This window comes from Equus quagga, chromosome 1 (genome assembly GCF_021613505.1).
Source record: "Equus quagga isolate Etosha38 chromosome 1, UCLA_HA_Equagga_1.0, whole genome shotgun sequence".
Taxonomy (NCBI): domain Eukaryota; kingdom Metazoa; phylum Chordata; class Mammalia; order Perissodactyla; family Equidae; genus Equus; species Equus quagga.
This window is the reverse complement of record NC_060267.1, coordinates 18089260-18115924: the sequence shown is the minus strand read 5'-3', so window position 1 is coordinate 18115924 and position 26665 is coordinate 18089260. Positions and strand designations below refer to the sequence as shown.

The following is a 26665-nucleotide window of genomic DNA, read 5'->3' as shown; positions in this document are numbered from 1 at the left end:
CCCCCCCCGCACAGAGATTCTGATTTGACTGGTCTAAGGCAGGGCCTCAGCATCAGGACTTTTAAAAGCTCCCCAGGTGATTCAAATGTGCAGCCTGAGTTGAATCCCACTGTCAAATTTGGCTGCACTGGTGCTTTTAGCACTGGATCCAAACACTAACGCCAATAATAATTGTTATTACTTATTGAGGATTTACTAAGTACAAGCTAAGGTGCTAAGCAGTTCCTGTGCATTAGCTCATGTACTCTTCAGAAACTCCTGTAAAGTAAATATTATCCCTATCTTACAGATGAGGAAACTGGGCTCACAGAGGGTGAGGGACCGGCCCATGCTCATGAATGGCAGGGCCAGGTCTGGAAGCTGAGATTACCTGATTCACATCTCCTGTCTTCCCCCTCCTGACTCCTCCTGAGGCTGCTCGTTGGCCTCGATCAGTCCTTGCCAGCCTCCACCTCACCTCATCACCTTCCTTCCACCCCCGCTGCTCCCACACTAACATCCCAGGTGACTGAAGCAATTTGCAGCCATTTGAAGATGCTCCATGTGTCACTCAGCCTGCGAGGGTGGGGAGTTAGGGGAATTACAGATGCTCCAAGATGGTCCTCCCATCCCCCTGAGGACACAGAATTCGGGAATCAGGCTTTGCTCAATGCTTCCTTGAGTCCCTGCTTGGGGCCTTACCAGGCGAAATTCCCACTCCCAAATGCCCCTGTTGGGTTGATTTTAAGACTCTGGGAGACTGCTGCCACCCAGCGGCTGCCCAGGGACATGGCAGCCCTCCGGCACCTCCTGGTGCTGCTGGACAGCTCCCCAACTCAAGCCCAGAACCCAAGGTCCTTCCTTCCTTATCGCAGCTCCATGCCCAGGCCCCTAGCAAATCGATTCCATTCTCCCTCCTCCACAGTCCTAAGCCCACACTCCCTCTAGGGATCTACAGCTGCCTTCCCTGGCTTCCCAGGTGTCCCCTGACCCCAACCCTTCACAACTTTTCATCCAACTTCTTTTCACTCTGCCTACCCCTTCTCATTTCAGGTTCTTTCTTCTAACTTAAAGCCCTGGGAACATACCTCTCACCTTTCTCCTCCCAGAGCTGCACCAGCCTGCAAGAGGAGTGAAGAAGTTGCTAGAAACAGAATTCTGGTCCCCCCACCCCTCTCCTCATCATCTGATACCATCAGACCTCAACAGTCTCTGTGCTAAGAGCCCCTAATGAGCATCAGCAAATTAACAACTTCCCTTTGATTGCTCCTTCTTTGTTAATTGGATAGGGAGGGCCCCCCCAAGGCCTCTCAGAAAGGAGGAGGGAGGGAGAGAGGTGAGAGCTATAGGAGTAGCTCTCAGGTCTGGGCTCAGGGCCGCAGAATTCAGAATTCGGCTCCATCGCTGAGTGCCGCTCCCCCTTCCATCCCCCTTTCCTCATCCTGTCCACCCCCAGCGGCCTAACCCTCCACCCTCAGAACCACCTCCCCTCCTCCCTTCCCTTTTCCTGTTTCTTGACTTCTGTCCAAATTCCATTGACCTCTGGCCATTTCTCCTCCCTTCTCTGCTCCTTCTTTAGAGGTTTGACAGTGAGGGGCTGCACATATGCCCCCTCCCAAGGCAAGCCCAAGGCTACAAGGTTGTGGTTTGGGTAGCCAAAGCTGTATATTTATTTACATATGTGTATGTGTGTACGTATCACATGGAGGTGGGAAGCAGGGAAAAGAACAGGTGAATACGTGTGAGCTCATGAGTTCCTGCCCTGTGGGCCAGGCATCTGGGACGTGTGGGTGTCTGTGGGGTGTGTATGTGGCTGTGAGTGGCGAGGTGTAACTCTGGTCTGTATGTGCCTGTGTCTCCACGGGCAAGTGCTTGAATCAGTCAAGTGTGACTCTGAGCTTGCGTGTGCGTGTGTGTGCACGCGCATGTGTGCCACCAGAGGAAGCGGCAGCAAGAGGCAGGAGCATCGATCCGAAGGAGACAGCGCGGGGAGGGGGACGCTGGGGGCAGACACTCTCCCTCCCGCGCGCGCGCGCGCGCGTGCACACACACACACACACACACACCACATATAGTCACACACACAAGCCATAAGGCCTCCCAGGCAGGGAGACGGCTCCGGGACCGGAGGGAGGCAGCGCCGCCGAGAGCGGCCGGGAGCAGGGGACCAGGCAGCGAGGGGAGCCCTTGGTCCGGCTCCCGGGTCCAGGGACCCCGCGCGCACCCCGGCACAGAGACACCCTCGCAGACACTCGTAGGCGCGCACGCGCACCCTCTCCCCTCCCCCTCCGCCTCCCCTCCCGCCGCCTCCCGGCCGGACGATGGATCCCTGCAGATCCCGGGGCTGAGAGCACGGCGCACCGCGCACCGCGCCGAGCCCGGGCGGACCGAGCCGAGGCGAGCGAGCGAGCGCGCGCGGGCGGGCGGACCGAGCCGAGCCGAGCCGGGCCGTGCGGGCCGCTCCCTGCAGGGCTCTGCGCGGCGTGCCGCGGCGGCCGCCGGCTCCGGCTCCGGGCCATGAGCCCGTCCGCCGCTCGGCGCTGAGCCCGCGTCCGGCCCCACGCCCCAGGACCCGCCGCCGGTTGCTGGGTGCCCGAAGCCCCCTCAGGTGGGTCTCTGATCCCCCCGCCTTAAACTGCGGGACTCCCCAGCACCCCGGAGCTGGGACTTTCCTCCCCTCTCGCTGTCCCCAGCTGCTGGGAGGCTCGGTGGCTGGGGAGGGGGGCGGGGGCCGAGCAGGGGATCTGGCTGCGTCGAGAAGATGGACTGGGGGCGGGGGGGGGGTTGCGTCCGGGGCGGGGACAGTTCGTTGTCATGGGGAACCGCGCCCCCACCCCATGCGTCCACCTCAGGCTGCCCTCCAGCCCCCACCCCCCACCCCAAACATACACACATACAGCCTGCGCCGTTATGAGAACTGAAGACGCCCGCAGGTGAGGACTCAGGCTGGGCCCCTCCCTACCTCCTTGGGGGGTTCTGGCCCAGGTTTAGCTCACGGGAGTGGGGGGGGGGGGCGGCGAAAGCCCAGTCCTGGGGACACCCTTGACCAGGAGCTCCTGACCCCGGGTTCAGCCCATCTGGGGGAGTTTTCATCTCCAGGATGGGGTGGACATTCCTGTCCCAGAGTGACCCCACATCTGGAGGGAACTCCTGCGCCTGCCTGTGGGAACATTGGGACTTCCCTCTCGCCCTCCGATGACTACATCTGGGGTCTCCCCTAGCCTGGGAAGCTTCCCTGGGAGAGCATTCTCTTGGCCTGAGCTGACCCCCACCCCCCAGCCCCTGCCTTTGGGGGAACCCTCTTCTGGGAGTGTGTTTCTCCACCAGCCACCTCTGGGTTCGCACACCGGGAAGTCTCCTGCTCCAGAGGCAGTGACCTCTGGAAATGGGGATTCCGGAGGGACACATTTGGAGGGATCCTATGTGCACTCTCAGCCCAGGAGAATGACAGACTCCCCCTGCTCCTACCCTCCTACCCCCCAGGATCCCCTTGGCCAGGATGGAACTGAAGGCCGAGGAGGAGGAAGTGGGTGGCGTCCAGCCGGTGAGCATCCAGGCCTTCGCCAGCAGCTCCACGCTGCACGGCCTGGCCCACATCTTCTCCTACGAGCGACTGTCTCTGAAGCGGGCGCTCTGGGCCCTGTGCTTCCTGGGCTCACTGGCTGTGCTGCTGTGTGTGTGCACTGAGCGTGTGCAGTACTACTTCCACTACCACCACGTCACCAAGCTCGATGAGGTGGCTGCCTCCCAGCTCACCTTCCCCGCCGTCACGCTGTGCAACCTCAACGAGTTCCGCTTTAGCCAAGTCTCCAAGAATGACCTGTACCATGCTGGGGAGCTGCTGGCCCTGCTCAACAACAGGTGGGTGGCTCCCACCCATCCTCCAGCCGGACTCCTAGACTTGTGTGCATCTCAGCTCCCAGACACCCCATCAGGGTGTTTGCCTCTCTATCCCACCTTAAAGCCCAGACAACCGTGCCCTCCAGCCCACCCCCCCAAACCTGCCACTCACGGCAAAGGTATTTGGATAAAGCTGAGCACTCATTTAAAGGCACCCAATCTCTGATCTCAGCATAGTCCAAAACAGCTCTACCCCTACCCAGCTTGAGCTGGGAGACATCGTCACCCTCTCTGGAGTGACTGCCCACCCTCCTATCATTCTATCTTGATCTTCTCCTCACTTGGAGGTGGGGGCAGACCATGTTTAAAGGGTAGAGACTATAGCGTAAAAGCCACGGCTCCTGCCTTGATCTCTCTGTCCACCCCACCCTTCCCCATGTGCTGAGATGCCCAGCCCCCGGGTAGCCACTGCCGATCTTTCTGTCTTCTCAACCCCATGGGGCAGGTCCTCTGGACACACCCAGGTCTCCTTCTGTGCCTATGCCCAGGCTTGATCCCCAGGGCTGGATGCTGCCCTCCCTCTCCTCCCCCCCGAGATTGAGTATGGGACACTGGAGGCCAAATGGATCAGGTCATGCTGATCCATGCACTGCTCACCCCCGGGCTCCAGGTATGAGATACCGGACACACAGATGGCAGATGAAAAGCAGCTGGAGATACTACAGGACAAGGCCAACTTCCGCAGCTTCAAGCCCAAGCCCTTCAATATGCGCGAGTTCTACGACCGCGCCGGGCACGACATTCGAGACATGCTGCTCTCCTGCCACTTCCGGGGGGAGGTCTGCAGCGCTGAAGACTTCAAGGTGGTGAGTGATGCCCTGATGTGGGGCATGCGTCAGCCCGACCCCCAGAGGAGGAGGAGACCTCGGGAGCAGGCAGGCTTCTCATCATGCTTGCTACTCTGGGAGAGGATCCTGTGTGTCCCTGGGGTTTGCTTCTGGCAGGAGGGGACTTTGTTCAGCACAGGGGCACTTTTGCTCTGTGTGATGGCCTGAGCCTCAGCGTTGTGTCCATGATGGCATGAAAGAGAGCCCATAGCACACAAGACACAGATGCGTACACATACACACACGTAGCCTGGCATGGCCCTCACCCCATCAAGCGTACCTTCTGGGCCACAGGTGTCAAAATCAGGGGTGGTGATAAGTAAGCTGCAGCCTTGGGAGCTTGAAAGAAATGCAGAACTTCGTCACCCCACTTTCCAGACCTACTGAATCAGGATCTGCAGTTTAACAAGATCCCCAGGTGATTTGAATTAAAGTTTGGCCACACTATGGGAAGTAAGGGAAGCTTTCTCTTAAATACCCAGACAGGTAATTCTCTCTGTGCCACACACACACGTATGTACGTACACTGTGCAGTTGAGTTTCCCCTTTGCCAGCAAGAGTCACAGAGCCAGGAGCTGAGGAAGGGGAGATGATTTGGGGTATACAGTCATGGCAGAAATGGAGGTCCCTTTCCTTCTTAAAATGGAGATCCCCACAGACACACCCCCCCCCCCACAGAGGGGGCTACCTCAAAGTCAGCACCCCAGGGAGAGTTAGCGGAACTGACTGGCATCTCACGTGTCAAGTGATCTTGGGTAAGTCATGCAGGTTCCTGAGGGGTTGGGATCAGAGGCTGGAAAGGGACCAAAGGACCTGGAGCCGTGTATGAAAAAAAAACGCCAAATGAGAGTACGATGCTTGGAACTCTTCAGAATGCTTCCTCGGCTCTCCTTCAATCCCCTGGATAAATAGCAATATTATCTCTTTTACAAATTCACAAACTGAGACACAGAGGTAGAATGAGTTGCCCGAGCTCACATAGCTGATTAGTGACAGATTCAGGATTAGAACTTATGTCTCATCAAGTCCCAATGCAGTGTACTCTTTTTGTTAATATTGCTGACCCTGGAGTCATCGTGTCCACTTCCAATTCCAGCCATTACTCTTTGAAAACCCATTCTCCCCTAGGGTCCCCTTGCTCTCCACACCTGCCCCCAATTCTCTACTCTCTGATCCTCTCTTTTCTTCCTGCCCGTTTTCTCTCCCACTTGCTTGCTTCCTCCTAACAGTATGGGAGCATGAACTACATTTGTTTGTGTAGAAAGCTTGGAGCCATGGTCATGCTTGTTTTTTCCTGCTGAAGTTACTCAAGACTTCCAATCTCTTTCAGCCCTGCTCTGCAGACTGGTTTCATGAGCCTTTGTCAATCCTCCTGGACAGGACCACACTCCTTTCTGAGCCAAACTAATAGGGAGCTTAGCCTGCTGTAAGAACCACTTCCTTCTCTCCCTTCCTTCTTCAAACACGAGGGTCCTGGATTACCCAGAGCCTGTTCCCCAAAGTAGTAGAACTATAGTGACACTAGAAGGGAAAAGCAGAACCCTCTTCCCTCCAGCATACCCAACACACAAGCAGAAGGGAGCACCAAGAAAGACAGAGTCTTTAGTCTGGATAGACCCATCAGTCTGGATGGTTTTTAGTGTTGGATGAGGCAGGGCTTTGCTTGTCAACCTGGAAGGTGCTAAGGTATAACATGGGGGTATAATTAGTCAATAGAAAGTGTTCAGTTGAGGCTCCATTTGTCCCTTGTGTCCAGAAGGGTTCTAAGCAGTGATGTTAAGACCTGTTTGGCTTATGGAAATGGAGATACTGAAATGTAATTGGTCCGTGTTTCTTGAGGGGACAATTCTAAGCAGTCAAACAGAGATATGATTGGTTCACAAAGTTCTGGAGCAATCAGAGTTCTTCCTCTTGCTGGGGGGAGAGAGGGAGAGATAAACAGGCCAGTAGCCTGCAGGCCCAACACTGGCACTTCTTGTTTCTGGGTTGTTGGGGCAGACCAGGTTTTTGCTGTTTCTGAGCCCATGTCAGAGACCTGACCCTGAATCTGGCTGGACCCAAACCTCTTCTACCCTCTCTGGTTGGCGTCACTGCTGGCCCCTTTCCAGGTCATGAATTCTACCACTTCTGCCCGTAGGGATGTTCCTACACAGATAGGAGTTGGGTTGTGAGTCCATGTCTGGCATCTCCCTGGAGGAGAAGGGCTCTGGCACTTTCCTCCAGCTCCCTGCTCCTAAGGGGTGCAGGCACTCCCTGCCTGATGCTCCACCTTCTCTCTTCTCTCCTTGGTCTCCTGGTTAACATCTGCCTGCCCATCTTTGCCATTCTCTGCTAGGCCAAGAGGTGTGTATCAGTGCAGATGTGGCGCTGACGGAAAACATCTGTCTATCGGGTCCGAGCTCAGGGAGCCCATATTGGCATCTTCTGCCACCTCAAGAGCAGAGGTTCCTAACTGGGGGTCCAAGCCCTGCCTCAGGGTATTTGGAAAGTCTAGTGTGCACAGGCACATGGGAATGCTTCTGCGGGGTTCCCAGGGCAACCCTCATGCAACAATAAGAACCCTGCCCCTGGAGGACAATTCAGGGGCCATGGAAAGGGCACACAGGTCCCTCAAAGTCCCCGGCCCCACTGGTGGGAGTCTGCAGTGACAAGCATTCCCCCCAGATGTGCTTCGGAGGCCACCTCCACCTCAGGGGAGGGACTGGTGGTCACAGAGAGTTGGACAAGGTCCATTCCCCGGCTGTGGCTGCGTCAGCTTGGGAGAGTGGGGATGAATATGGGGAACCCGGGCTAAATCTGGGAGAAACTGATTTGGAAAGCCTTTGGGCCTGGAGAGGCAGAGGGCAGTGGGACGGAGTAGGCCTCAGCGGCTCTCTCCTGAGCTACCAAAAGAGCAACCAAAGACCCTCCCGCAAAGCCCCCTCTTCTTCTTCACAGTGGGGTGCTTGGTTGCCAGGGCAACAGGGTCTGAGGCTCCACTCTCCCACCCCACCTCAAGGCCAGCCAGGCCAAGGCAGGGCAAGGGTTCTGTGGAGGAGGGCCAGGGGTGCAGCTGTCTGCCGGTGTCTGGGTGGGGGCCGGGAGAGTGAGCACAGCGCAGCTGGTGCTAGCCTCCAGCTGCACCTTATCTGTCCCTGGCAGTGGGAGCCCCGATGTGGCTGGAATGCTGAACAGCACCAAGGGGAGGGGGCTGGCAGATGGTTGCCCGATCTGCCCTATGCCACCCCCGTCCTCCAGCTGAGACCCAGAGCTTTTTCTTGGGGGAGAGAGAGGCAGGAATTCATTTCTGGACCCTGGAAGAGAAGGAAAGGGAGGGCAGAGAATAGAAATCCTGGGGCGGCAGGGGATGGGGGTACAGTGGGGATGGTATTCTTTCTCAGGAGGGGTTGGAATTCTGGGACAAGGGATAGGGGAATAGGAATCGCTGAGGGGCCCACAGGAATCCCCAGGGACCCTGGAGAGGAGGCAGGAATCCCCCAGAGGAGAGGTAGAGTGAGGGGGGTGGGCACAGAAATCCCCCCAAGGTTGTGGAGGGGGACAGGAATCCTCTGGAGCACCTGGGGGGGTGAGATGCTGATATGAGAGGTGGGTGTAGGTGGGTGATCCTGGGATCCAGAGCAAGGAGGGAGAGGTCATCTTCAAGCAAGCAGAGCAGAGCCTTAAGGCAGGCATGTCCCAGGGAGGGCCAGGACTAGGATGGGAGCTTCCTTGTCCCCAGGGTCGGCCCCTTTACTGACACCCTTCACGCCTGCCCCCACCTTACCCCACAGAGCTCAGACCAAGAGTGTCTGGGGAGGGCTGACCTTACTACTTGGCTCTGTTCCTTCAACTAGGCAGGGAATGGAGGGGCTCCTGAGGGAAAAGGCTGCCCAGACCTCTATGCAGGGAGAAACGATGGTCACGGGCCACCATAGCCAGAGGCCCAGGCTCTATGTGTGTGGAGGGCAGCGGGGCGCTGACAGGGGAGCACACATGGATCGCAGAGGGACCGGGCAGGCTTTAGTGGAGAGGTTAACTTTGGAGGAGGGGCACTCCCACCAGGGGTTCTTAGATACCTCCTCCAGCCTCTCCTGCCTGTCTCTCCCTCCCTCAGAAGTGCATGAGGTTGGAGACAGGAGACTAGAGTAGAGCCAGGAGCAAGAATCCAGGGGACCCTGGGTTGGGCTCGTGCTCTCTCTCCCTCTCCCTCTCTCTCTTCCTCTCCCCGCCCCACTCCCTCACAAACACCACAAACACAAACACACACATCCTCTAAGTAACTTACTTTGCTCTCTCCCCCCCTGCCGTTTCTGACTCCACCCCTCTCCCTGGGTGCCGTCAGCTAAGAGGCTACTCTAAGTTAATTGATCTCCCGGCTGTTGGCTAAAGTAAATTGATGTAAGTAACTTGGTGCCTCTGGGGGCAGAGCAGGAAGCGGAGGGGTGGGGAGGCGGCAGCCTCCACCCCATGGGCCTCCCTCCTTCCTCACCTGGTGTGAGTCCAGGAAGCAGAGGGGAGGCCCACAGAGAGGCCGGACTGTTTCTGCTGTGGGTGGAGGTTGCTTCTGAGCTGGCTTCAACTTTGTGGAAAGCAGCTTCAATTCTGGGGGGATGGTGAGGGAGATGGAATATTAGGAACAAGGAGATGGGTTGGGGAGCGTCAAGTCCACTAGATTCATTCCTGTGACAGAGACAGGCAGAGCCCCGTGCTGGGTGCCAGAGGGCAGTGGTGACCAGGCAGACCCTGTCCCTGGCCTCAGGGAGCTTATAGTTAAATGCAGTACCCAGGGAGGCTCAGAGCTGAGAAGGTGGGGTGGTACTAAAGGAAGCCATAGGGCTTTGGAGCGAGGAGCAATGTGCCAGGGATGAGAGGACCCTCGATATCTAGGTGGAGTCCTTCCAATCTCCCCAGCCCAGCTCAGCTATTCAGAAACTCCAGTTTTATAGACTGTGTGGTGTCTCCCACCCCATCCTCCCCTAGCTGATGACCAGCCCAGTTCTTCCCAGCAAGGGTCATTGCCTGCCTTTGGCCAGGCCCCCCAGGCACAAGTCCTCCCTCACTGTGTGTCTGAGGTGGCTGCTCCAGGAGCCTCTACCCTCTGGCTGAGAACCTTCCAGTCAGGACCCTTGTTTGGGGATTCTGGGGGGCAAAACTGCGAAGGAAGCAGCAAGGATGAGCAGTGGTGCATAGTTGGTGTGGAGGATGAGGCTAGGCATTGGGACTCCTGGGTTCTATTTTGGGCGTAGTTTCACCTGGCTCCATTTCTCAGCTTCTAGGGCCAATTTCCTGTGAGGAAAGGGGCTCTAAGTGGATCGTGAAATTGTTCTTTGCTGAGGGGCAGCCCCTCCTTCAGCCTCTGAGACTCTGGCTAAGCCCATGCTGGCCCATGTGTAGAATGGATGTGCGGTACCAACCTTCCTGGACGCATTGCCTTCCTCTTCCTCCTGGAAAATTTTAAAATGAGCCTGAAACTGCTGTGCATTCACCTTGAAGGGAAGTTCCCTTAAGAAACTGTAAGGACAGAGAGTCCACCACCCCAGGCTCTCCAAAGCCACTCCTGAGGGAGAGGGAGGGCGAGTTGTGATTTTTCTGAGCTCCTGTGAGTTCTTGGAAAGAAAACCCTTTCTCACCCCTCTCACCTGTGCCCCCTCGATACGGCTGACAGTCTTGGGGGCCTGTGTAGCTTAGCGTTGTGTGTCTCTAATCGGTGTGTTGCATCATCATGCCAGGCTGGGCACATCCCTCAGGAAGAAACTGCTGCAGTAGTCTTGACCATGGACAGCAGCCAACTCAGCCTTCCTCATGACACACTCACTGCATGTGTGCCCCAGGTGTGCAAGCGCACATGTGCACCTCCCTGTGTGCGTCTGAGAGTCTGAGAGTGGATGTAGCGTGGGGTGTGAAGTGGACATTGCGGATGTGCAGCTTTGTGTGGCTGTGGGAGAGAGCTTGTGTGCGGGCAAACCTCTGGTCGCATTCGGAGCACATACCAGCAAAATTAATCATCTCTTTCAGTCGCGCTTTGCAATTTACAAATTCCCTTTACTTCAGTTCTTCTGATCCTCGTGATTCTGGGAGGCAGGAAGATGTTAATGTCTTCATTTGAAAGATGAGGAAACTGAGGCTCAGAGGCGTTGAATGACTTGCCTGAGGTCACACAGATGGTAAATGACAGAGTGGGACCTTGACTTCAGATCTTCTAAGTCCAGGCTTTTTGTGCGTGACTGTAGGAGCCAGAGTGTATGTGGTGGAGGAGGGTGCTCTGGGCTCCCCACCTCCCTGTGCCCTGTAAAGAAGCAGTATGGTGAGGCAGGAAGGGAAAGAAAGGGTGCAAAGGAGGAGGAATCCCAGTCTCAGGTTGAGTCCTCCAAGTCTTTTGACTCCTCTGCCTTTTCATTGCACCATTTGGCTAAGTCCCAACCTTAGACCGACCCACCACTGGCTTTCCTCAGGGTGCCTCCAGGGCTGCAGCTCTATCAGAGGAAGTCACACAACAGGCCAGCTTGGAATCACACCACGTTCATACTCAACATCCTTAAATGGACCTGAACCTGGCAGCCCCACTGTTTTCCTGGTCAACTTGCTCTCCCTGATGATTACTGCAAAATTCTCCACTCTTCTCAAACAGCCACCCTTCCTAGCCCCACTCTCACCCTCAGGAGATGACCTTGCCTCCTGCTTCACAGAGAAGATAGAAGCTTCAGACAAGATCTCCCTCTTCCTCTGGGTACCACCCCCCAGAGGGGAACATCCATCTTATCTAGGCTGAAATCTCCACCTATTCTTTCCGTCTGATCTCCTTCTATCTTTATAGGAATTTTAGCTAAAGATTCTGCCTCTCCCTCCTCTACAGTCAGTCTCTCTCTAGTGGAACCTTCCCATTGACACGGAAACATGCTTAAGATTCTCCCATCTTAAAATACTTGGCTTTAATGACAGCTAACATTTATTGAGCACTTTCTATGTATCAGACTTTAGGTTAAAGTAAAAACCAAAAAAAGGTCTTTCAACTCCACAAGACCCTCCAGCTCCCCCACTCTCTCTGCGTCCTTTCACAGACGAAATTCTTGTATATATCCCACTGTCTCTATTTTCTCATCTCTCACTCACTCTCTAATCCATTCCAGGCTGCCTTCTTCCCCTGTCCCCAGCACTCCACCAAAATGGTGCTAGCTGAGGCTGCTAGCGACCTCTATGTTGCCAAATCCCACAGACACTTTTTACCCTTGATCTCAAAAACATTCAAAATGGTTGACCACCACCTCTCTTTTGAACTATTCTCTTTTCTAACAACTGAACTCTCTTGATTTTTCCTCCTTTGTCTAGCCAACCCTTCTCTGTGTCTTTGCCAGTTCATTCTCTTCTACTTGGCCATTAAATGTTGGCACTACTCAAGTCTCAATCCCAAGCTTTCCTCTTCTTTTAAATCATGAGGGTATGATTTAATGGTACAACTTGATGAATTTTTCATTAATATATTTTTACATTGGTGTATCTTACAATGTAATATTTTTTATATTACATTGATATGTATTTAGATTGGTATGAAAGTGTACAACATTTCTAGCACTCCAGAAAGTTCCTTTAGGCCCTTTCCTAGCCAATACAACCCCACAAGAGTTAACCAGTATTCTGACTTCTGTCAATATAGATAAGTTTCACCTGTTCTTGAACTTCCTAGCATATATGTATTCTCCATACAGTAAATACACTTTTGTGTCTGTCTCTTTTTGCTTATGATTATGTCTGTGAGATTCAGTCTCAATGTTGTGTGTGGCACTAGGTAGTTTTTTTTCAATTGTGTAGTATCTCATTATATAAATATGCCACAATTTATTTATCCATTCTACTCTTGCTAGACATTTGGGTTGTTACTAGTTTTTGGTGATTCTAAGTAAACCTACTCTGAACATCCTTGCTCATGTCTTTGGTTGACATATGCCCTCATTTCTCTTGGGTATAGAACTAGGAGCTGTGGTTAAGTCATAGGTTAGGGTTCTGTTTAGCTTTAGTGGATACTGCCAAATCAGGCCTTTGTTCTATCTTTTTTTTTTTAACTTTATATTCTATTCTTAGGCAGTCTCATCTTCACTCGTGACTTCGGTTACCATCTACACACTGACAACTGCCAAATGTATATCTCAGCCCAGTGCTCTCCTCTTAGCATCAGCCCCTATGGCCAATTTCCCACTTAACATTTCCACTTCAATGTCACCAAGGCTCAAAAAAACCAGCAGGTGCAAAGCCAAATTCATCATTTACCTCCCAAACTGGTCTTTGACTTATGTTCCTGATCTAGTGAGCAACCCCACCATTCACCCACTTATGCAACCTAGGGATGCAATCATCCCTGACACTCCATCTCCCTCATCTCCCTAATAGGATCTGCCAACATTGCCTCCTAAACATCTCCACTCTATCACCCTGTTCCAAGCCGCCCCGCCGCTCCAGGTCTCACCTAGACCAGGACAATGGCTTCTTAATGGGTCTTCCACTAACCCCTCTGGCTCTTCCAGAGTGGGCTCTTCAAAACACTGCTCTGATCACTTGAAATCCTTCCATGGGGAGTCTCCCATTGTCCTTGGACCAGAATCCTTGCTGTGGCTTTCAAGGTCCTGAGGGGTCTGGGTCCTGCCCCCTTCTCCAGCCTGTTCTTACCCTGCTCTCCACTACATCCTCCTCGTCTCAGTTCTCTTCCCTTGGGGTCTTTGTGCCAACTCTGTTCTCTGGCATACTATCCCCCATCCACACACCTGCAGACCTTTACCTAATTACTCCTCCTTATTCTTTAGATGGCAATTCAAACATCACTTCCTCGGATAAACTGTGATTCCCCAGTCTGGATCAGATCCCACTGTCATTCATCCCCATAGAACCATTATTTTTTCGTAGCACTTATCATAGTTTGTAACTAAATATTTATTTTTGCAATTTTTCAAAACAGATGCCTGTCTCCCCCATTAGCCAGTAAGTTCCACAAGGGCAGGATCCTGGTCCTTTATCTGTTCTCCATGCGTCCTCAGCACACAAATGCTCAGAAGATATTTGATGAGTAAGTGAGAGAATGAAGGAGGAGGAAGGGATTTGGAGAGGGATAACCTAATTCTAGTCTCAAGCCCACTGCCTGCTCTCCGTGAGTCTTGAATAGGTCACTGTGCCTCAGTTTCCTCATTTGTCAAATGAGGGTGAAATTACTCAAACCTGCTGTTTCTCTGGATTGTATAAGAATGCCATGAGCTATCAGTTGAAAAGCGTGAACCATTCCACAGATGTGAGGGGTGGTTCCCCTCTGGGGGGTGGTACCCAGAGGAAGAGGGAGATCTTGTCTGAAGCTTCTATCTTCTCTGTGAAGCAGGAGGCAAGGTCATCTCCTGAGGGTGAGAGTGGGGCTAGGAAGGGTGGCTGTTTGAGAAGAGTGGAGAATTTTGCAGTAATCATCAGGGAGAGCAAGTTGACCAGGAAAACAGTGGGGCTGCCAGGTGCAGGTCCATTTAAGGATGTTGAGTATGAATGTTGAGACAGACATGTAGAGAAAGTCAGAAACCACACAGCTTAAGAGAGGTAGTGGGTAGGGAGTGACGTGGGAAGGGTCGCATCCTTGGGCAGAGGGTTCAGAATTCGGTGTTGTTCTGCATGTGTGTCTGCTTGGGTCCTTCTCTTGGAGCTCTCTGTGTATGCTTAGGGGTCTGTGTGTGTTGCTTGATACTGTCCTCACCTCCCCATTACTCTGAAAAATTTGGATTTGTCTACTGGAATGAGATGAGGTTGGAGAGAATGTTAGAGGATGGAGGAGGGAGGAAGTACAGTTGGGGGTGTGTGTGTCTTTGTTGCCCCACAAGAGGGCTGTGCGTCTGTGTGCAGTGATGTGTAGGTGTACAGTGTGGGTCTTTGTGTTGGTGTGGAGGAAGAAGTGTCCAGCCGTACCAGATCTGCTGTCCTCTGAAGCTGCTCTGTTCGTGCATGCCCTTTCTCTGGTGAGGCTCCACACTGGAAGCTTCTCCTGCCTTAGTTTCTCCTTTGTGGAAGTCCAATCTATTCCCCCTTCCAGGTAGTTTACCGGAGGGGAAGAACGCCCTCTAGTGGGTGTGGAACGCATGGGCAGCTGCAGCTTCCCCAGGCCAAGCCTTGACCTAGGCTGGCCCCACCCCCAACCCAAGTCTGGAACTCAACTCTGGAACACATCCTGGGGCATGCAAAGTCCTGGGAGAGCTGAAGTCTAGTAGGCAGGAGAAAAATGCATACGGGACAGGACACTGAAAGGGAACCCATGAATTCATGCAGGAGAAGTCTGAAGACAATAGCTGAAGATGGGTCTCTCTCATCTGTGCAGTGACTTTTCTCAGGTTGTGCTGGGTGTCCCTGGCCTTTCTTGGTTCCTGTTTCTCCACGTGGTCCCTGAGTTCTGCTCTTTCAGTCTCACAATCCCTGTCCTCAAGAAGCTACTGGTCACTATTCATGCCTGAAGGGCCTTGAACAGAACTGGACCTCCAGTCCATCCCCTGGGTGCGTACTAACTATGCCCCATGGAGTCAGGGGAGGCTTGTTGGAGGAGATAACATGTGAGCAGGGTCTTGAAAAATGAGTCGAAATTCTCTAATGGAGTCCAGGGAAGGCATGGAGCTGCGGATGAGCCTAGTGTGTCTGCGGAATGGGAAACAGCCATGGTGACTGGACACTGGACTGGGGTGGAGGGGTAGGAGGTGAGGCTGGAGAGTAAACTGCAAAGGCCTTATAGGTCCTCCTGGAGGGGGATTGAATTTTACCAAGAAGCACTGGGGAGTGACAGAAGGTCTTCAAGCAGGAGAATGGTCAGAATTACAGAGCATGGACTGAAGATGGGGAGAAACTGTGGGGAGGTGGGGAGTAGGGAGATCAGTCGGGAGGCTGTTGTTTAGGCAAAAGAGGAGGAGACCAGTCTGAGGGTAATGGCAAAGGATGGAGAGGGGCCAGATCTCAAAGGCTGCTCTTCTTCTGGGGCCTCTGTGTCCCTGGCAGCAAAGCTGAGGCCAGAGGTCCCACATCATTCAGTTTGGCTAGAACCTGGCACCCTGCCTCCCATTCCCAACACATGCCAGGGTCTCTACATGCAGATAGAGAAGGGAAGATGTATGGGAGCAGGGACCGAGGGGAGAAAAGCAGGGGTAGGGGGAATGTGGCCTGGGGCTGTGAGGTGGTTAACAACGGAAAGGCCCAAGTGGACTTGCCAGAACTCCCCTGCTCCTCCTCTGGCCCTGCAGAGGAAGGGTTAATATGCTTCACCTCCCTCCCTCCCTCGCCTCCCCTCAGGTCACCTTCTCAGCCCTGGAGACTTGGCTGGTGGCTCAAGTTCCTCAACCAGTGGCCCTGAGTAATCGGAGCAGAGAGAGGGACCAGGGGCTGGGGGTGGGGAATGATAAATTGGGAGCAAGGGGAGCCTCAGAGACTGAAGCACTAGGGGTCTGCAAGGCTGATGTTTTGAGGGTACCCCAGGTTGGTTCCCAGCACTCTTCACCTGACCCAGGACCCTGTCTCTGCTCTGATCTCAGTTTCTTCCATTCACCAGCAAAGAATTTGTCGAACTCCTCTCCTGGACTCTTGGGGAGTGGGCACGCTGGGAGGGGGAGTGGTGATCTGCCAGGAAGCTTTTCAGCTGCAAGAGACGGGGTCCCTCCCCCCAGTGCCGGGAATTGGCCATAAATGAGTCTGTGGTCAGTGAGAGACCTCTGCTAATGGAACCTGGGCTGCCCCCCAAGCCACAGAAGGGAGTGGAGGAGGGGAAGGGCGTGGGGGAGGGAACTGACCTGAAGAAGAGCTGAGGGTCAGGGGAGTGAGGGGGCATAAATGGGGTCAGGGACAGGCTGGAGCGAAATTGGAGGTCAAGGGAGTGACTACAGGGGAGTTAGGGGTTCAAGAAGTAACTGAAAGTAAATCAAGGTCAGGACAGTGATTGGAAGGGAACTGAGGATCAAAGGAATACTTGCAGGGAAACTGAGGTATAAGGGTGTAATTGGGAGAATTGGGGGGTCAATGAAATATTGGGGGGGATTATGAGTCAGGGGGAGTTAGAGATCTGAGAGACGGCCAAGAAAGTGTGGGGGCTCAGAGGAATGACTAGACCAGATAAGTGTGAGGGAGAGGACCCAGAACTGGGATGGGCAGACTGAGGGACCTGCTAAGGAGCAGACTGGAGGATGGGAGAGAGCTCGAGTGTGAGCGTCGTGAGGGAGGGGCAGGTCTGTTGTTGGCTGAAGTTGTCTTGGCAGTGGGAGCAAAGGACTCTGCTAGGTCCCATCTCACCTGCAGAGGTGGGTACCAGGAGCCCCTAGGCTTTTCCAGGGTGTCCACTCTGTCTTCAACCCTCTCTGTCCTGCTGAAGCTGGTGAGAGGAAAGGGGTTCCGGCCCCCCCTGCTCTCCCTCAGCCTCCCTTTCCCACTGCCATCAATTATTCATCAGCCCAGCCACCCGCCCTCCCTGGCAGGGCAGGCTGGTCCTCCTCTCCACGCCCTGCCTACCTCAGCCACACTGCCACAGAGGCCCTGGCGAGGAAGGACGGCCAGCTGGGCGGCGGAGACCTGGCAGAAGGGCTGGCTGGCTGGCCCTGCTGGACCCTGCCTGAGATCGCATCTCCTACCCCTTCTCCTGCCAATCCCCTGGTGCCAGGAAGCCCCTGGAAAAGATGCCCATCCAGATCTTCTGCTCTGTGTCATTTTCCTCTAGAGAGGAGGCCCCGGGGCCCTTGGGAGATATTTGGGGTCCCCACCAGCAGCAGCAGCGGGACAACTCAGAATCAGAAGAGGAGGAAGAAGAGAAGGAAAAGGAGGCAGCAAGGAAGGAGGCCAGAGAGGGGGATTCACCCATGGACTTGGTGGCCTTTGCCAACAGCTGCACCCTCCACGGCGCCAGCCACGTCTTCGTGGAGGGGGGTCCAGGCCCAAGGCAGGCCCTGTGGGCAGTGGCCTTTGTCCTGGCACTGGGTGCCTTCTTGTGCCAGGTAGGGGACCGCGTTACTTATTACCTCAGCTACCCACATGTGACTCTGCTAGATGAGGTGGCCACCACGGAGCTGGCCTTCCCGGCGGTCACCCTCTGCAACACCAATGCCGTGCGGCTGTCCCAGCTCAGCTACCCCGACTTGCTCTACCTGGCCCCCATGCTGGGGCTGGACGAAAGTGATGACCCCGGGGTGCCCCTCGCCCCGCCGGGGCCTGAGGCCTTCTCTGGGGAGCCCTTTAACCTGCACCGCTTCTACAATCGCTCCTGCCACCGGCTGGAGGACATGCTGCTCTACTGCTCCTACTGCGGGGGGCCCTGCGGCCCTCACAACTTCTCAGTGGTGAGTGGGGGCCCATACCTGGCATAGCAACCCAAGTGTCTGACATGGCTCACCCTGACTGTCACCTGGGGCTGGGCTAGTGACTGCCCTGCCCTTCGCCCACCCACCCTCTGTGACATGCCTCAGGGAGCCCCAGGTCTGGAGCTGGGCTGCTAGTCCCCAGTCTGTGCCAGTATTGTCCTTCCTGTTAGAATCCTGAAATCCATCTGTGCAAGTTGGTAATTAGTTGCTGCCCTGAGGTCCTTGTTGTCTCCCTGAATATCCACCAGCATCTCTAGCCCTTCCCCAGACCTCCCTGTGATCCAGCAGGGCCTAGGACCTTACTCCATCTCTGAGGTCAACCTTTCATCTGATGGTGGGTGCCCGTGCCTGGCCTTAACAATTTTGACTATCACCCTTGGACTGGAGCTGGGGCAGGTGCCAGTTGGTCTCTGGAGGTGCAGGAGAAGGGTGTGGAAGGGAGGTGGAGGGGTGGGGACAGCCCCTACCTCCACCCCACCATGCTGCTTGTCAGCAGCTCCCACAGCAGGCACTTCATTGCATCCTCGCTTGGTCTTCCTGTGCTTCTCCTACAGAGAGAGAGAGGAGAGAGAGAGAGAGAGAGAGAGAGAGAGTGTGTGTGTGTGTGTGTGTGTGTCTCAGGGAGAATAACAGGCCTCCTCTAAATCCTCCCCCTCTACCCCCCAGCTCTAAGTGGCAAGGACCCTCTTCCCAGGGGAAGACCTCATGGGACACTTGACCTCCTGCTTGCTGTCTCACTCCTGAGTCTAGGACCTTCCCTGCTGAGGGGCCAAGTGGCACCCTGCCCTCTCTCCAGTTCAGCTTCCAGTTCTGTCTGGCCTGACTCCTCTTCTGCCCCCTCCAGGTGCCAGATGCCAGGCCTTCCCTCCCAACACACCCATCCCTCAGTCCCCCACCTCCTCTTGGGTGCAGGAGCAGGTGGGTTATCATATCAGTGCATCATGGACTGACTGCAGACAGACAAAGACCTGGAGGTTTTGGCAGCTGGGCCTCAGACAGACAGGAGATACAAGAACACCCGACAAGGAAGGTGTCAACCTGGTTTCCCCTCAACCTAGGGGTAGAGCAGACACTTCTCACACAGGACCACCAGGTGGCGGCAGCAGTCCGCTGGTCAGCAGCACAGCCTTTGGAGCCAGTGCAAGGCTGGAGCTCCCAGCCTACCTCAGCCACCTAGAGTCCCTCAGTCCCCCATGGAGGGTGGGCATGGGTGTGTGTCCAGCCTGGAGCCTGTGGCTGAATGCCACAAAACCTGGTAGTGGAGCTGGGGCGTTAGGAGTCGTCAGAATTCTCTCTCTACCTCTTCTCTGGACCTCACCCACAAAATGAGGGGGAGCACGTGTTTTCTTTTCTGGAACGGGGAGGAGGAGGCTATTCTTAGAAAAGGGAAGAGGGCAAGAACCCTATTTCCTAGTATCCTGCACTCCCCCTGCTGTTCCAGTCTGGCCTGACGCTCTGTCTCTCTGTCTCTCTCTCTGGGCTTCTGTACTCACCTTATGACTTGCTTTGTGAACTTTGTCACCATCCAGCAATAGAAACAGCACACTTACCCCACTTGTGGGAGCCTGGAGACATTCAGAGAAGCCATGGGGAAAGGGCCATAAAGAATTGGTTCACTCTTCTCTGTGGTTGTGTAGTCAGAGCTGTGAAAGGGTCGCTCTGGGGCATGGAGTGAGGAGACTGCCACCAGGGCTGAGATCTCTTTGAGGCTCTCAGAGTTCTGCACAAGTATTGCCAAACATGCCTACCCTGGATGCTCAGTACCAAATTCTGGGAGCAGAGGTGCTGGTGCTTGGGTAAGCATGTTCCTTGGCATGGCAACTGGGTCTACTTTCAGATTCTGGTGATAATGGGACAATGAGGGACATAAGGGGCCAATGGCCAGAGGAAATTAAAAAGCTTAGCTTGGTTTGGGGGAGGGTCTTCGAGAGAGCAGGGTTTCAGAGTCCTGGAGTGAAATCCAGGAGAAGATATGTCTCAGAAGGCCCCAGGAGCTTGGGCTTTAGGAGAGGGTCCCAAGGAGGGACCAAAAGCATGGCAGCGATAGGATCTTGGTGATGGAGGTGTATATGTCAGAGTCCCAGCGGGAAAAAATTTTCATTTGGATAGTTTAATTGAAAAGACTTTAACAAAAGGACTGTCTACAGAGCTGTGGACAGAGTTAAGGACACCAGTAAGGGGGCCTGAGGCACCTAGCAAAAGTGGGAAATTGTCACATACAGGCTGAAAGAGCACAAGGAGGCAACAGTGCTATGCAGGGAGCCCTCCTGGCAGGATTTGTAGTCACAGAGGGTCTAAGCCACTGCCAGAACACTCTCAGAGCGGGGAGGGGTGGGGAAGGATAAGTACCCTGATCTCTCCCTCCTGATACCTCCCATTGACCAAAGCCAACCTGAAGCCCACCCAGGTGCAAAGAAGCACAGGCAGTGAGTGCCACAGGGATCAGCTTTCCAGGGCACACGGCACGGCGAAGAAGAGCAGAAATGGGTGGGAAGGAGGACCGGTGGAAAATGGGCTGCACAAGAGAAATTCCTGACGAGTGTTGAGATTCCAGTAGCTGGGGGTCTGGGGACAGCCCTTGGTGGGTAGGGGATGCCAGCAGGACTCTCAGGCTCTCCACTCTGCCCCTACCAGGTCTTCACACGGTATGGAAAGTGCTACACCTTCAACTCGGGCCGAGATGGGCGTCCACGGCTGAAGACCATGAAGGGTGGGACTGGCAATGGGCTGGAGATCATGCTGGACATCCAGCAGGACGAGTACCTGCCTGTCTGGGGGGAGACTGGTATGTCACCTCTCTCAGGGGGCCCCTTCCCATGGCTCCAGGCCTCAGCCTCTGCCAGGGGATTCCCGGGCTCCACTGTGGGACCTGAGGCAGGGCTCGGGCTCTCTTCCCTTCCTCCCAGCATCTCGCCATCTCCATCTTCGACTCTACCTGACTGCCACACTCACATTTCTCTGGCTCCCCCTTCCTGGCTCAGTTACTCTCCAAGGTAACCAGCCATCCCTTTCCATCAGTGGCCGCCACTCGCTCTATAAATAACTCCCTCTCTTCTTGGACTGCCTGCCGTCTGTCTGGTCTCAGGGGCCTTGGGGCAGAGAGAGATGGGGGAGAAGGGAGAAAAGGAGGGGGACAAATGGAGAGCATCTGAGACAGTGAGAATGAATTTGAAATACCAAGATGCACAGCCGAAGCCAGGTAAGAAAAGAAGTGTGTAGGATGCAGGGGTCATCAGGGCAGCATGAGGCTGGTGAGCCCAGAAGGAGTCTGGGGATGGGCTAGGGCCCCATAGACTGTCCCCCTGCCCCCCAGTACCAGTGTATGCTGTGCTTATTCCCAGGAGAGGTAGGATGCCCCCAGTTCTGAAGGAAGTTAGAGAGTCAAAAGCCCTCCCAACACCCCCTGCCTCATTCCCATAGACGAGACGTCCTTCGAAGCAGGCATCAAAGTGCAGATCCACAGTCAGGATGAACCTCCCTTCATTGACCAGCTGGGCTTTGGCGTGGCCCCAGGGTTCCAGACCTTTGTGTCCTGCCAGGAGCAGCGGGTGAGAGGGCCACGGGAGGTTGGGGTGCTGAGGGGTCAAGATAGAGCGGTGGGCAATCAATAACAGGAGGGACAGGTGAGCCAGGGCCTGGGCAGCAATCTGACTGGTCAGAAGCATGAATGACCTAGTGAACGGCAATGCTCTGTAACCTCAGAGGCTGTGGAGGGAGAGGGGCAGGACTCCTGAATTCTGTGTCTTGTCAGAGAAGTCCATCAAGGTAACTGGGGGAGAAGTCCCCACACCCCCCAGCTCCCCGCCTCTCCCAGCAGCTCATCTACCTGCCCCCGCCCTGGGGCACCTGCAAAGCTGTTACCATGGACTCGGATTTCTTCGACTCCTACAGCATTACCGCCTGCCGCATCGACTGTGAGACACGCTACCTGGTGGAGAACTGTAACTGCCGCATGGTGCACATGCCAGGTCCGGCCCCAAAACTCCAAACACAATCCTGGGGCCCCTCAGCCTGCACCTCCCCTCACCAGCTCCCCATGCCTATCATCCTCCTGCCAACATGGAAGCAAGACCAGCTGGCTTCTCCCCACCCCAGTTCCAGCCCAATTCCATTCCCATCTGGCTCTTGTCGCTCTGACCTCAATTCTTGCTTGTACCCAGAGGGTACATATAGGTGGGAAGGGTCCAGGAGGGATGGGACTGTGGGGTGGGCCACCTCCGGGACAGACTGGGGGCTGGCTAGTCCTACCCTCCCATCCTCTCCCAGCTTCCAGCTTCTAGGCCTTTGGTACCACCACTGTTACAAGACCCCTTTAATCTCCACCCTGCACCACTGTCTTTTCTCCTCTGTAGGAGATGCCCCATACTGCACTCCAGAGCAGTACAAGGAGTGTGCGGATCCTGCTCTGGGTGAGCGCCCCTGTCCTGGGGCCGTCTAGGGGAGGGAAGGAGGTGCTGCCAGCCATATGCATAGGGGTTTCAGACCAAGCTCCTAGAAGCTTCAAACAACGGCTGGATCAAGCTTCACCTGAACTCTCCTGTGTCTGACTTTAGCAAGGCTGGGAATAGCATCTCTAGAGGCTACTGTGAAAAATGAATAGGGGTCACCTGGGAGGGGCTCTCACTCTCTCTCATCAGCACCTCAGCTGGTTGACCCCTGAAGACCCTGAGGGAATGAAATATAGGGTTAAGAAATATCCGTGGGAAGGCTGGGCAAGGATCAGCACAGGGTGGGCACAGGGTTGAAGTGAAGGACAAGTCATAAAAAGAGAAGGGGGCTCAGGGTTCCTTTGGACAGGGCCGGGATGTACATGTTGGGAAGGTGCTGGCAGAAGGGCACCACTCAACTGGCGCCTCTCACCTGACTGGGCACAGACTTCCTGGTGGAGAAGGACCAGGAGTACTGTGTGTGTGAAATGCCCTGCAACCTGACCCGCTATGGCAAGGAGCTGTCCATGGTCAAGATCCCCAGCAAAGCATCAGCTAAGTACCTGGCCAAGAAATTCAACAAGTCTGAGCAGTACATAGGGTAAGGGCTCTGACTGGGTGGGGCAGCGTCCTTGGGCTGGGACTGTGAAGGATATGAGTGGGCTTTGATAGGGGCCGGCAGACTGGAGGAAGTGGAGGGAACATGGGGAAGGCAAGCAAAGAGTCTGGGCTGGGCATGGAGGGAAGATCAAACAAGAACAAGCAAGGGAAGTGCCTTTTTCTCTTTCCTCCTTGCTTGACCCTCTATCTTCATCCTCACTGCCGAAACTGGGATCACCTCCTCACACTTACCAGTGTGCTGAGCGTCTTTTCATATATGCCATCACATTTAATCCTCACAACAACCCTAAAAGGCAGGTATCCCCATCAACATCCCATTCTATGGAGATGGAGACTGATATTCAGAGAGGATAAGTTGCTAAGGTCACCTAGGTAGTAAGGGACAGAGATGGGACTTGAACCTAGGTCTCTTTCCCCAACCCCTTTGCAGGGAGAACATCCTGGTGCTGGACATTTTCTTTGAAGTCCTCAACTATGAGACCATTGAGCAGAAGAAGGCCTATGAGATTGCAGGGCTCCTCGGTGAGCTGCTGGCGGCACCTGTCCCCTTCCCATGCCATGAGCATGGTGTAACACCCTACCACCCAAAGGAGGCTGCTCACCTCTGTGCCACGAGCTCCTCCTCCCCTGCTGTCCCCTGGGGACTTTTCCAAACTCTGTTGTCTGGGTATGTGGTGGAGGAGGGGGCTGAGCTTTCTCTTAGGGCAAAGTGGAAGAGACAGGCCTGTGGGCATGAATGGGGGACTATTTCAGAAGCCCTTGAAAATTTGCCCAGAGAATAAGAGTGTTGGAGTATTTTGTAAACAGTTTTTTTTTTCTGAATAATACTTGTTCATTTTAGAAAAGTAGAAAAATGCAGAAACGCATAAAGAAAATAAAAATCCCACCAGAATTGCTTCGCGCTCCTTCTGTATGAAGACTGTTGATCCTTTTGCAAATAGGACTTGCCTGTCCCTGTCCCAGTGAGCTCTGCAGCTCTCCTGGTGTCCTGACCCCGGTGACCTCCCTTTGTCCCCCCTGCAGGTGACATTGGGGGCCAGATGGGGCTGTTCATCGGGGCCAGCATCCTCACGGTGCTGGAGCTCTTTGACTACGCCTACGAGGTAAGCGGAGGCAGTGCTGGGGGCGGGGCCATGGGAGGGGCAGGGTTCCAGTCCGCCCACCCCTCCACCCCACCTCCGTCCCAGGTCATTAAGCACAAGCTGTGCAGACGAGCGAAGTGCCAGAAGGAGGCCAAAAGAAGCAGCGCGGACAAAGGCGTAGCCCTCAGCCTGGATGACGTCAAAAGACATGTGAGGGAGAGAGAGAGGGGGGCGCCCTCCGGCCCCACCCCTTCCCCCCCCCCCCTCGCCCCCCTTTCTCCTTTGCCCCCCCCCCCAACTCCCCAGTGCCACCTGAGGTCCTTCCGATAACCAGTGACTGTCCTGTGCCGTTCCCCCAGAACCCGTGTGAGAGTCTCCGGGGCCATCCTGCCGGGATGACGTACGCTGCCAACATCCTACCTCACCATCCGGCCCGAGGCACTTTTGAGGACTTTACCTGCTGAGCCCCGCAGGCCACTGTACCAAAGGCCTAGATGGGGAGGGCTAGGAGAGCAAGGGGGCCCCCAGCTGGCCCCCCACATCTGCCCTGGGGACTCACTCCCCCCTCCCGAGGCAGTCCCCCACTCCTGGGCAGTCCTTTCCTCTTGTCTGTGGTGAGGAAGGAGTCTTGACCATAGAGTCCTCTCCCTGCCTCTATCCCATTCTTTTTATTTTTAACAAAACTAATCTAAAAGAAAAACTAAAAAGAGAGAATGGGGCAAGTGACCTCAGGCTGCCCCTCTCTGTTCCATGCTGCCTCCGTCAGCTCCCAGCCTGAATTCTGTCCATCTGGCTGTCTGTCATCTGAGTGTCCAACTACATTCTGCTGCCACCAGTCACCAAAGCCCCCTCCCATGGGGGGGTGGAGGGAATCCTCGGGGTCTAGAACTTGGCCCCAAACTAGAGAATGTACCTTGAAGGGGAGGGCTAGTGTGGGGGGGGCTTCCCCAGCCTTAAGAGACCCTCTCAGCCCAGTGACCCCCCCCCAACCCCAAGTCTCCAGGCAGGAACTAAGACCCTAGTCCCCCCTACATATACCATGTGAAGTCTCTTGGGAGGTGGGGGTGAGAGATCCCCTGAAGAAGTAGAGTTGGGGACAAGATGTGGCCCTGGTGCTGTAGGCCACATCCTGATACCTACAAGTTCACCCCCATCCCAGAGCTGCTGGAGAGAAATCCCAAGAGGCAGCCCTCCTCTACCACCCATAAAAGATCCAGCTGGTTGGCTTCCAGCTCAGGGAGAGGGGCACTGGTGCCTAACCTCACTGGTCCCTCTCCCAGGGGCCCCTGCAGAGGGCCACATCCATAAATTTTCTTATGGAACTCTCCCAAGTCCTTTTCCCCAACTTCATTTGCTTCTCTCAACAACCTCATCTGCATTTTCTATTTCTATATAATACAGACTCTATATTGCTATATCTCTGTATATACTTTCCCCTAACTCTGTCTGTCTCTACCCCATCCCCTCTTGTCTCTAAGAACCATCTTCCCACCCTTAGTTCCCCTTTCTGTGTTTCTGACCCCTCCCTGGTCTCTGAATGCCTTCGCCTGTATAAAGAGTTGGACTCTCTCCCCTGGTGTCTGTACTGTGTACACACATCCCTCTGAGAAGCACAAGGAGACGACACGCGCATTGTAACCTTCGCACTGTCTCGGTGGCGACATAAAGGAAGCTGTGAATCACAAGCTCTGCCTCTTTCTGGCCTCACCCTCTTTCCCCAACCTGGGCACCCTCTGCCCTCCCTGCAGCCTTAACATTCCCTCCCCTGCTCCACCCACCCCAATGCCCTTTGCCTGGCTGACAGTGGCCTCCCCAGGGAAGGGGTTGCTGCAGAGAAACCCCCACCCAGGGGATGGAGATCTGCTCTGTACACTAAGCCAAGGGTATCAGAGACAGAGGGAGCTGTCGATTGGTAACTCCTGCAGCTGGAGCAGTGCAGTGCTGACAGGCAGAAGCTGAGGTCCTCAGTCAGTGGCCTTTCCCTCCTTCTGGGTGCACAGCCCCCTTTCCTCACCTGACACCCAAGCCCTTTTCCTCACTTGATACCCAAGCCCACCATTTATATTTTCTGGTGAGGTACGGTTTGGTAGTGGGAGGAAAGAGACAGGCGTAGAGGGGAGGTTGCTCTTCTGTCCCTCCCTTCCTATGATAGTGAGAAACAGTGAGGTAGAGGGCCTGCCATGCCCCCTCCACCAGGCACTCCTCCCAGGCCAGAGTCCTGCCCCTTCCCAGGCCTTCTCTGCCTAGCTGTCTCTTGGTCTCCAACCCCAGAACAGGACCTGTGGTAGGTCACCTGTGCATTGGCCTGGTGCTGGAGAGTGAGGCTATCGGATCTTTGGGAACTCTCAGTTCATAGGAGTTCCTTAGAAATCAGACCTCTCCAGAAGGAAGCAGGAGCAAGGCCAAGCAGTGTGCACGGATAGGGAACAGCAGGCAGGGCTATGAGTGACGCATGCCTCTGGTCTAATAAACTGGGTTTGAACCATCTCCTCTTCAGTGTCGTTCTTACCTGAATA

The 26665-nt window shown here is 54.8% G+C and overlaps 1 protein-coding gene across 2 annotated transcripts; it reads left to right on the top strand.

Moving 5' to 3' along the window:
* The first annotated feature begins 3478 nt into the window (after positions 1-3478).
* Positions 3479-26665, top strand: ASIC1 (acid sensing ion channel subunit 1). 2 transcript variants are annotated; one of them, XM_046662068.1, is made up of 11 exons: positions 3479-3840; positions 4490-4685; positions 20654-20804; positions 21440-21567; positions 21837-21987; positions 22372-22428; positions 22894-23047; positions 23498-23589; positions 24091-24170; positions 24255-24359; positions 24509-26665. In XM_046662068.1, the coding sequence occupies exons 1-11, from the start codon at positions 3479-3481 to the stop codon at positions 24611-24613; spliced, it is 1581 nt and encodes a 526-aa protein (XP_046518024.1). In that variant the 3' UTR covers positions 24614-26665. The 2 variants fall into 2 exon arrangements, with proteins under 2 accessions (XP_046518024.1, XP_046518014.1); XM_046662058.1 differs by lacking the exons at positions 3479-3840; positions 4490-4685 and adding an exon at positions 17219-17998.

Coding starts and splice junctions, on each gene's coding strand:
- ASIC1 (XM_046662058.1), top strand. CDS start 17,342: ATGCCCATCCAGATCTTCTGCTCTGTGTCATTTTCCTCTAGAGAGGAG. Junction 17,999..20,653: donor GCCCTCACAACTTCTCAGTG/GTGAGTGGGGGC, acceptor TGCCCCTACCAG/GTCTTCACACGGTATGGAAA. Junction 22,429..22,893: donor GTGTGCGGATCCTGCTCTGG/GTGAGCGCCCCT, acceptor GACTGGGCACAG/ACTTCCTGGTGGAGAAGGAC.